General features: G+C 40.6%; 1 protein-coding gene across 2 annotated transcripts in view; it reads left to right on the forward strand.

Moving 5' to 3' along the window:
• The window catches only part of ATP2A2 (ATPase sarcoplasmic/endoplasmic reticulum Ca2+ transporting 2), a 68,414-nt gene that overhangs the window by 33,399 nt on the left and 25,331 nt on the right, over positions 1–9,684 (forward strand). For both annotated transcript variants that reach the window (XR_002482719.1, XM_021719115.1), the window contains exons 5-7: positions 3,860–3,940; positions 5,428–5,513; positions 7,339–7,803. Coding sequence is in view for 1 of the 2 variants with exons in the window: in XM_021719115.1 (XP_021574790.1) it covers positions 3,860–3,940; positions 5,428–5,513; positions 7,339–7,803 (632 nt within the window). In the remaining variant the exon portion in view is untranslated. The remainder of the gene's footprint in view (positions 1–3,859; positions 3,941–5,427; positions 5,514–7,338; positions 7,804–9,684) is intronic.

Raw genomic sequence — 9,684 nt, forward strand, 5'->3', positions numbered from 1 at the left:
CCCGGCCACTGCAGCCTCTACCCACTGGGCTCCGGCGATCCTTCCGCCTCAGCCTTTCGAGTAGCCGGAATTACAGGCACGCACTACCATGCCCGGCTCATTTTTGATTTGTCGTAGAGATGAGGTCTCGCCAAATTGCCCAGGCAGGTCTTGAACATGCGGGCTCAGGCAGTTTACTCACCTCGGCCTCCCAAAGGCGTGGGATTACAGGCTGAGCCACCGAGCCCAGCTTGGGATCTTTACTTTCATAGATTTTTGAACTCCTTAAGAGAACCTGCTTCCTGCTTGACCGCTACTTAAAAGAATGAAACAGTTACATAGCAAGTTAATCAAAAGTTTTCAATAATTAAGTTCTTTTTTTTTCCCCTTTGAGTTGGAGTCTCACTCTGCTGCCCAGACTGAAGTGCAGTGGCACGCTCATGGCCACCACAACCTCGACCTGCTGGGCTCAGGCATTCCTTCCTGAGCCTTCCAAGTAGCTCAGCCTTCCAAGTACCTGGAGTTATAGGCACACACCACCACACCTGGCTAATTTTTTTATTTATTGTAGAGATGAGGTCTCGCCAAGTTGCCCAGGCTGTTCTCGAACCCGTGGGCTCAGGCAGTCTCCTCATGTGGCCTCCCAGAGTGCTGGAATTACAAACTTCAGCCACTGCACCCAGCCATAGATACAATTTTTCATGCAGCATATATATAGTATGGGTACCACCTTATACTCATAGAGTGTCTTGAATCTAAAATACTCCAAAATGTTGCTCAAAGGAAATGCTCACTGGAGGATTTTAGATTTTGCATATTCAGATTAGGATTCTCAACTATAAAGCAAATATTCCAAAATTCAAGCAAATCCAAAACGTTTCTTGTCCAAAACATTTTGGATGGAGTATGTTCAGCCTGTGATATGTTGACTATGTTACCTGGAAAATTTAATCTTGATATTTATTGCTTCAAAAATACATTTTCTATCCATTTCATATCCTCTGTACTTCCATTGTAACACCTGAACAAATGCAGACAGTGTTTTTGCATCCTCTTATAGGCTGTCCTTAATTTGAATATTTGATTGGTTGGCCTGGTTAAATGTGTCACAAATATGAGAGTATGAGCCTATGGTTTATATATGGAATGGTTGAGATTGCTGTATATGTTGAGCAGTTACAGTGCAGAATCAGGATCGTGTGTATAGATTGAGGATCTCTGTGCCACTTTGGACAGAGAAGTCTTGTCTTCTCCGTAAGTCACCTCAGACATCAAAGGACCAGTGTGTATGGCGTTTTAACTGTTGAAGACCACTAAAGTTTAGAATATGGTACTTTATTGTCCTGATTATCTGTTAGATGTGCTCCTTTCAGTGTAGTAGAAGTAGAATTTTATTAAAATGAAAGGTTCTAGTTTATTCAGTCTGAATATTGCTACTCGTTGCGTAAGCATTTCCAGCAGGAGTTTCACCTTAACTTATTGTGTCCCTGCAGTCAAGAGCAAGGATGATCTTTGCCTCTTGAGATTATTTATTGACAAACTATGCCAGCTTGTGACTACAGTGCTTACTTGAACTATAGTTTTTAAACTAGAGTTTAAAAAGCAAATCATATTCTCTCCAAATTGAAAAGCTCTGAAGTGCAGAAAAATTGGAACTAAATTGAAGTTTTAACACATTTAATGTTTACTTTTTGGACAGGATGACTATTTTTGCCATTTTGTGTATAACTGGTGAGACTTACAATTCATTATAGAGAATAAGTCTGAAAAATGAAGATTTGATTTAACAGTATCATCTGTAAGTCTAGGGAGGATTTGCTTATTCTAATTTTTAGCTGCTCTTGCATAAGACTTCCAAAATCACTGTAGTTGTTTTTCAAAAAGTCTTGGAGAGCTGTTGTACACTCCTTTTGACATCCAGTTGTTTCGGTGATTGTGTACTCATTCAGCAATATTTGAGTACAGGCAGTTGGCTGGGCACTGCTCTCAAGGTGCATGTGAAACGTTGGCTGTATCTATTACTGGGTCTATGTTGTAGCAGTTTACTTTGTGCACATCGAAGAAAGGAGCTCAGATCTGGGCCTCTAAGGGCTTGGTTGAGTTAAAGATCTTCAGGTTATAGAAGAGGTTTGTTCATTTATTTCATAATTCAGATTTCAAAAGGTGTACCAAAGGGTATAAAGTAAAAAGTCTCCCTCCACCTATGCCCCAGCTACAGTGTTACAGTTTGTTAAAACCTCAGAGGTATTTTCTTATACCATTGGTAGCCCTATATACATGATGTTTCACACTTCCCCCCCAAGATAAGATACAATGTGTCTTAGAGGAAATTTTTACTTTAATATGGAGAGTTGTCTCATCTTTCTTTTTTTGTCAACAAAAAACATATGAATTATCCACATGTGTGAGCATATTAGTAGAATAAATTCCTCTGTGGGGTAAAGAGATGCTATGTAATTCCTATATGTATATTACCAATTTGCCCACCAGAGTTTGCGACTATTGTTACCTTTGAATGTACTCAGCAGCATGTGAGTGACATAGTGGCTACAAAGTCAGGAAGCATAGATGAACTTTAAGTAATAGATGGAGTTTAATACTGCATGACATAGTATGTTTAGTGATGTTACATACATTTAGTGTTTGTCCTTTGTTAGCAGTGCTCTGACAGTGGGTTTTCATTAATGCACATGCATCCAATGAGTATGTCCAGTGATTTGTACCTTTTTTGTGTGTGTGTTGGAGTCTCACTCTGTCGCCCAGACTGGAGTGCAGTGGCCGCTCCCGGTCACCGCAGCCTCAACCTGCTTGGCTCCAGCAATCCTTCCACCTCAGCCTTCCAAGTAGCTGGAACTACAGACGCACGCTATCATGCCCGGCTAATTTTTGATTTATTGTAGAGATGAAGTCTCGCCAAGTTGCCCAGGGAGGTCTCGAACCCGTGGCCTCAGGCATCTTTTTTTTTTTTTTAAACAAACTGCAAAATTTTCAGGCCCTATAGTCTTGCTGTACCAGAATCCTTGTTTCTGTACATTGTTGCCAACCAGGTGTATCTTTTCAACTCTTGTTATTTGTCAAATCAGTCGTTTTAAAAAGTGATTTTTCTGTGTAATTTCATTTGTCATGTGAGGTTAATTGAATATCTTTTAAAACAGCCATTTGTTTCCTCTTCCTGATAATTTAGTTTTATAATGGAATCAACCATGGCATACACAACCTGGTTCCCCTCGCTATGTCTTACATATATAATAAGCCTTAAAAATGTTACTCAAGCCGGGCTCGGTGGCTCAGCCTGTAATCCTGCGCCTTTGGGAGGCTGAGGTGAGTGGATTGCCTGAGCCCATGGGTTTGAGACCCGCCTGGGCAACTTGGTGAGACCTCATCTCTACAATAAATCAGAAATTAGCTGGGCGTGGTGAACGCCTGTAGTTCCAGCTACTTGGCTGAGGCGGAAGGATCGCCGGAGCCCAGCAGGTCGAGGCTGCGGTGGCTGGGAGCGGCCACTGCACTCCAGTCTGGGTGACAGAGTGAGACTCCAACTCAAAAAAAAAAAAAGTTACTCAGTATTGCTAATATGAAAGTATTCTTCAATGTGAAAGCTTGGGGACCTGTCTGAGCATATAGGGTCAGACTCTTTTTAGAATTATATATACTTAGGTTTCCCCAAGCAACATTTCTCTTCCTGAGTAATTCAAATCTTGTGTCCATCTAGAGAGTTTTTATGACCCTGAAACAGATTGATCATCTTACTTGTTTTAATAGAATTTTAAGTATTTGAATTGTTTACAGGTTTGTCTATTTTTTTTAATTGTATTTGAAGACAAAGTTATCTTTAGGTACCATGGTTGTTCATTTTAGCTGCCTTTTTTCTCCCAATTAGTTGGTGACAAAGTTCCTGCTGATATAAGATTAACTTCCATCAAATCTACAACTCTAAGAGTTGACCAATCAATTCTCACAGGTAAATATTTTATATTGGAAGGTCATTGAATTTCTGGAGCCATTCTTAACAGAGGTTAACTCTTATCCCACTGTTCTTTTATAGTATCCTATCTTAATCCTCTCTAGGATAAACTTATTTCTTAGTGCTTTATCCATTGGACTTTTTGCAATATGATTTTAAAAGCATGGTTTAAAAATAAAACACAGTTGGCTTTTATAATGCCCTTATTTTTCCTAATTTTAAAAACCGTTAGCTTTTATTTAAAAAAAAAAAATCACCATTATGTTTTTACGTTTTTAGAAAAGTTACAAATTGCTTCATTACTAGAGATAATAATCTTAAGGTTAAAGTATCCTTTTTCGAGGAAGGAAAAATAGACTCTAGTGCTGTAATTTTTTTCTTTGGAGAACTGTTTAGATCTAACATATTTTACAATAATCAAATGTACAATTAACAAAAGTTAGCCCCTATAAAAGGTGAATGTTTTCCTACCTGGGTTTGCACACTTACTAATACATTTTTAATTGTTTGGAACATTTTCCTGTCTTTGTGTGATAAAGACACAGTCTAGGGTGGAGGGTTCATATTAGCTGGAAGTAAGGTTGTCAGAAGATTAACTTTAAATACAATGCTAACCTAGATTAAATAGTGGGTAAGTATAAAATCTAAAAGCTATCAAAACTTATCTGATTATCAGTTTTAAAAAGCAGTCAATGTCATAGAGTAGTAATGTGAGTAACCTGGACTCTATTTTTTCATTGTTTCTTTATGAATAGCTTATCTATTAAAACTCCCCGTTAGCAGCAACAAGCTGGAAGCCAGTTAAACAATAAAATGTTGGGGAAATAATTGGGTTGTATGTATGAAATTCTCATGGCAATCCTGCAGAAATTATTGGCATCTACAAACTTAATAGAGGTTCTTGAACATCATCTTATGTTAAATAAATTATACTGTAGTTTGAGACTGAGTTGTAAAACCAGGTTTTGGTCAAATACTGAGAGTGAAGTTTGTTACCTGTGATTTAAATTATCAAATGGTGACATTGAACTTAGCCCAGGTTGACCCTGATTATTATCTCTTAAGTGAAGTTGAAACCAAATTCAACAAGACATTTAAAAAGTAGTTCTTTATACCATGTGATCCTTTTAGTGCAATTAAAGTATTGGAGTGTATATATGTTAAGGTATACAACAAATGTATGTAAATATATAGCCATAGTATCAATATGAAGTGATTACAGAAAATAATTATTAGAATTTTACTTTAAAGTCTAGTTCTTTTATTATGAAATTGTCTTAATTTTTAATCTTGACGTTCTTTGCTCTGAAATTAATTTCTAAGTTTTACTACTTTACCACCTTTGAATGAATTGGGACTTTTGTACTTTTCCCCATATTGATGATATCCTAAGAGTAGTAATGGGTTGGCATGGATGAGGGTTTCCAGGTTCTAGATGTGGATTGCAGAGATCTAACCATCCCTTCTGTTTCACACCTACTTAGGTGAATCTGTCTCTGTCATCAAGCACACTGACCCTGTCCCTGACCCTCGGGCTGTCAACCAAGATAAGAAGAACATGCTCTTTTCTGTAAGTACTTTATCAGATGCATTTTTATTTGGAGGCATTCCCAAAGTTTTTTTGTTTTGTTTTGTTTTATTGGGATCCCAGTCTGTTGCCCAGGCTGGAGTGCAGTAGCATGATCATGGCTTGCCCCAGCCTCCAACTCTTGGGCTCAGGCAGTCTTGTACTTCAGCCCCCAAGTAGCTGGGACTAGAGGTACATGCCACCACACCTGGCCTTTTTTCTTCTTCTTCTTCTTTTTCTTTTTGGTGGAAATGAGGTGCCTATGCTGATCTGGAACTCCTAGCCTTAAGTGATTCTCCCACTTTGGCCTCCCAGTGTGCTGAGATTACAGGCATGAGCTACTGTGCCTGACTGTCATTTTCAGAGTTTCAATAGTCCACAGATATTATATTTTTCACTGCCTACCCTCAGTGGTCAGACTTTAGACAGTATTGCCTATTATTCCAAAGGATAATCACATTCTTCGTGGTCAGTCTCAGATGTCAGAAAACATTTGTAACATATAATGGTGGAATGTGTGGCTTAGATATTTTTTGTTTTATTTATTTATTTTTGGGGGGGTTAGAGTCTCACTCTGTCACCCAGACTGGAGTGCAGTGGCCGTTCCTGGCCACTGCAGCCTCGACCTACTGGACTCTGGCGATCCTTCCACCTCAGCCTTCCAAGTTAGCTGGAATTACAGGCACGCGCTACCACGCCCGGCTAATTTTTTGATTTATTGTAGAGATGAGAGCTCGCCAAGTTGCCCAGGTGGGTCTTGAACCCGCGTGCTCAGGCGATCCACTCATCTCGGCCTCCCAAAGGTGTGGGATTACAGGCTGAGCCACTGAGCCCGGCTCTTTTGTTTTAATTGACAAGTTTTTGAGGACAAAAAGAAGTGATCAGGTTAAACATCTTTAATTAAACTCTAATCTGCAAACATACTTGAAAAGTAGATTTGTTGAAAAAGTCTTAGCCCATAAAGAATATTTTCAATTGATGTGGTTAACAGCTGCTGTTTATATGTGGTTCACAGTAAAATGTGTGTATTTAAAGAGAAAAAGCAAAGTTGGAAAACCATTACTAATGGTGAGTCTAGGTGAGAAAAGTATATGAATGTTCATTTTACTATTTCTCTTTTTGTGTTGATTTCAAATTTTTTTTTAGATAATGGGGAAATGCATGAGTTTTGGTTATTTGGAATCTAGAAAGGTTTTCAAGTTACAGGCTTTTGTGGGTTTGTATGAAAGAACCTAATTACCCATAGTAGGTAATTTACTAGAGAGATACAATGAAAATAGTGAAGCCATATCCTTCCAACACCAAAAGTTGGGTGGAAAGAGAGTGCTTACACTTGATTGCATTGATTTTGGATTTTGGTGCTTGAGTAGATAACCTCAAAATAGCCCATGGGGCTGGGTTACCCTTCTTATTATCACTGATAAAAGTAGGGGAGGTTGAGCTGTTGGGGCCAGAGGTAGAGAAGAATGCTTAGAGTTGAGAGCTGTATTGAGTTTGAAAAATTGGGAATGCAGAGGAGTTTGAGCACGGCTAAGCCCCAAGTTGGTCTGCAAGCTGGGCTGAATGTTGTGAATAGAGAACCTGGTGGGTCAATGTAGAGCTGCTCTAGTATAAATAGGTACCATGTTGAATCAAAATTGAGGAGAGATGTGTCATACTGCCTCTATGAGATATTGTTCATTGTCGTAGTTGTATGGCGGGTTGCCTGAACTATAGCCATTGGAAGGCCCAGTGGCATGTGATGAGAGAAGCTGGGTGCCCTAGTAAAAATCCAGCGTTGGGATGTGGTGTTAAATCTTGTGACCACTTCTCCTCTCTTCTGTTCTAGGGTACAAACATTGCTGCTGGGAAAGCTATGGGAGTGGTGGTGGCGACTGGAGTTAACACTGAAATTGGCAAGATCCGGGATGAAATGGTGGCAACGGAACAGGAGAGAACACCCCTTCAGCAGAAACTAGATGAGTTTGGGGAACAGCTTTCCAAAGTCATCTCCCTTATTTGCATTGCAGTCTGGATCATAAACATTGGGCACTTCAATGACCCAGTTCACGGAGGCTCCTGGATCAGAGGTGCTATTTACTACTTTAAAATTGCAGTGGCCCTGGCTGTAGCAGCCATTCCTGAAGGTCTGCCTGCTGTCATCACCACCTGCCTGGCTCTTGGAACTCGCAGAATGGCCAAGAAAAATGCCATTGTTCGTAGCCTCCCTTCTGTGGAAACCCTTGGTTGTACTTCTGTTATCTGTTCGGACAAGACTGGTACACTTACGACAAACCAGATGTCAGTCTGCAGGGTAAGAGGAAGTAATTTCAGAGTCTTTCTTTCCTGTGATAGTTCTTTGTTCATCCTGCCAATATGCCTTTATACCACGAAAACCTTAATTGGTCATTTGCTACCTCTGTGGGTATCAAAGCTGAATTTCTAATATTTTAGAAGACTTAATCATTTAATTTCTAAAACTCATGAAATAGAACATATCTACATAGTTAATGTACTTGTATTAGGGAGATAACTAGAGGCATTCTGTGCATCTGTCATAGATGACTTTTTTATTTTCCTGATCCTCTGTCTCTAGGTGTATGTATACTAACAGACAAGTTCTAGAGGAAGCTGCTAGTTAAACTCCCTACCTGAAGTCCTAATTGGTATTTCCGTAAAATGTTGAATGAAGCATGCTTTCTTCCCAAAATATAAATATAATTGTCCCTCTATATCCATGGGGGATTGGTTCCAGGACCTCCTCCGGATGCCCACAATCTACAGATGCTCAAGTCCCTGGAAATGCTGTAGTATTTGCATATAACCTATGTGCATCCTCCTGTATACTTTAATTCATCTCTAGAGTACTTATAATACCTAGGATAATACAAATGCTATATAAATCGTGGTTATACTATATTTTTCCCTAACATTTTCCATCTGCAGTCTGGTTGACGTCACAATGTGGAGCTCACAGATTTAGAGGGCCAACTGTAATAGCTTATAACTTGCTTCATTCTGTGTGTTTTATATTTGGCCATCTTTTGGTAAAATAAGAAACCATTTAAACCTGCCCTTAGAAAAATAAGAACAGAAGAAATAATACAATAATGATTCAACTGAATTAAGTCCTTTTTTTTTTTTTTTTTGAGATGGAGTTTCACTCTGCCGGCCAGACTGGAGTGCAGTGGCCGCTTCCAGCCACCGCAGCCTCGACCTGCTGGGCTCTGGCGATCCTTCCACCTCAGCCTTCCAAGTAGCTGGAACTACAGGCGCGCGCTACCACGCCCAGCTAATTTTTTGATTTATTATAGAGATGAGGTCTCGCCAAGTTGCCCAGGTGGGTCTCGAACCCGCGGGCTCAGGCCATCCACTTACCTCGGCCTCCCAAGGCGTGGGATTACAGGCTTAGCCACCGAGCCCCGCCTGAATTAAGTTCTTTTATATTCAGTTCCTCTAAGCTTTACTTGGTACAAGTCAAAGTATAATTTTCCAAAAGGTACACATGGCTCATATGAAGTGGACACATAGCAGATTTTATTTGGCTCATTAATTAGGAAGAGAATCTGTAAAACTGGTTATAAGAACATTTGAGGAAGTATTTAGTATTAGAATAGGGTTGAAGCCGGGCTCCGTGGCTCAGCCTGTAATCCCGTGCTTTGGGAGGCTGAGGTGAGTGGATTGCCTGAGCCCGCGGGTTGAGACCCGCCTGGGCAACTTGGCGAGACCTCATCTCTACAATAAATCAAAAAATTAGCCGGGTGTGGTAGCACGCACCTGTAGTTCCAGCTTCTTGGAAGGCTGAGGTGGAAGATTCGCTGGAGCCCGGCAGGTCGTGGCTGCAGTGGCCAGAAGCGGCCACTGCACTCCTTTCTGGGTGACAGAGTGAGATTCCAAACAACAAAAAAAAAGAATAGGGTTAAGCCGATCTCAGTGGCTCAGCCCGTAGTCCTGTGCCTTTGGGAGGCTGAGGTGAGTGGATTGCCTGAGCCCACAGATTCGAGACCTGCCTGGGCAGCGAGACCTCATCTCTACAATAAATCAAAAAATTAGCCGGGCGTGGTAGCGAATGCCTGTAATTCCGGCTACTTGGAAGGCTGAGGTGGAAGGATCGCTGGAGCCCAGCAGGTCGAGGCTGCCGTGGCCGGGAGCAGCCACTGCACTCCAGTCTGGGTGACAGAGTGACTCCACCTCA

Source organism: Carlito syrichta, unplaced genomic scaffold (genome assembly GCF_000164805.1).
Source record: "Carlito syrichta isolate Samal-C Ts95f unplaced genomic scaffold, Tarsius_syrichta-2.0.1 Scaffold314146, whole genome shotgun sequence".
In the NCBI taxonomy this organism is placed as follows: domain Eukaryota; kingdom Metazoa; phylum Chordata; class Mammalia; order Primates; family Tarsiidae; genus Carlito; species Carlito syrichta.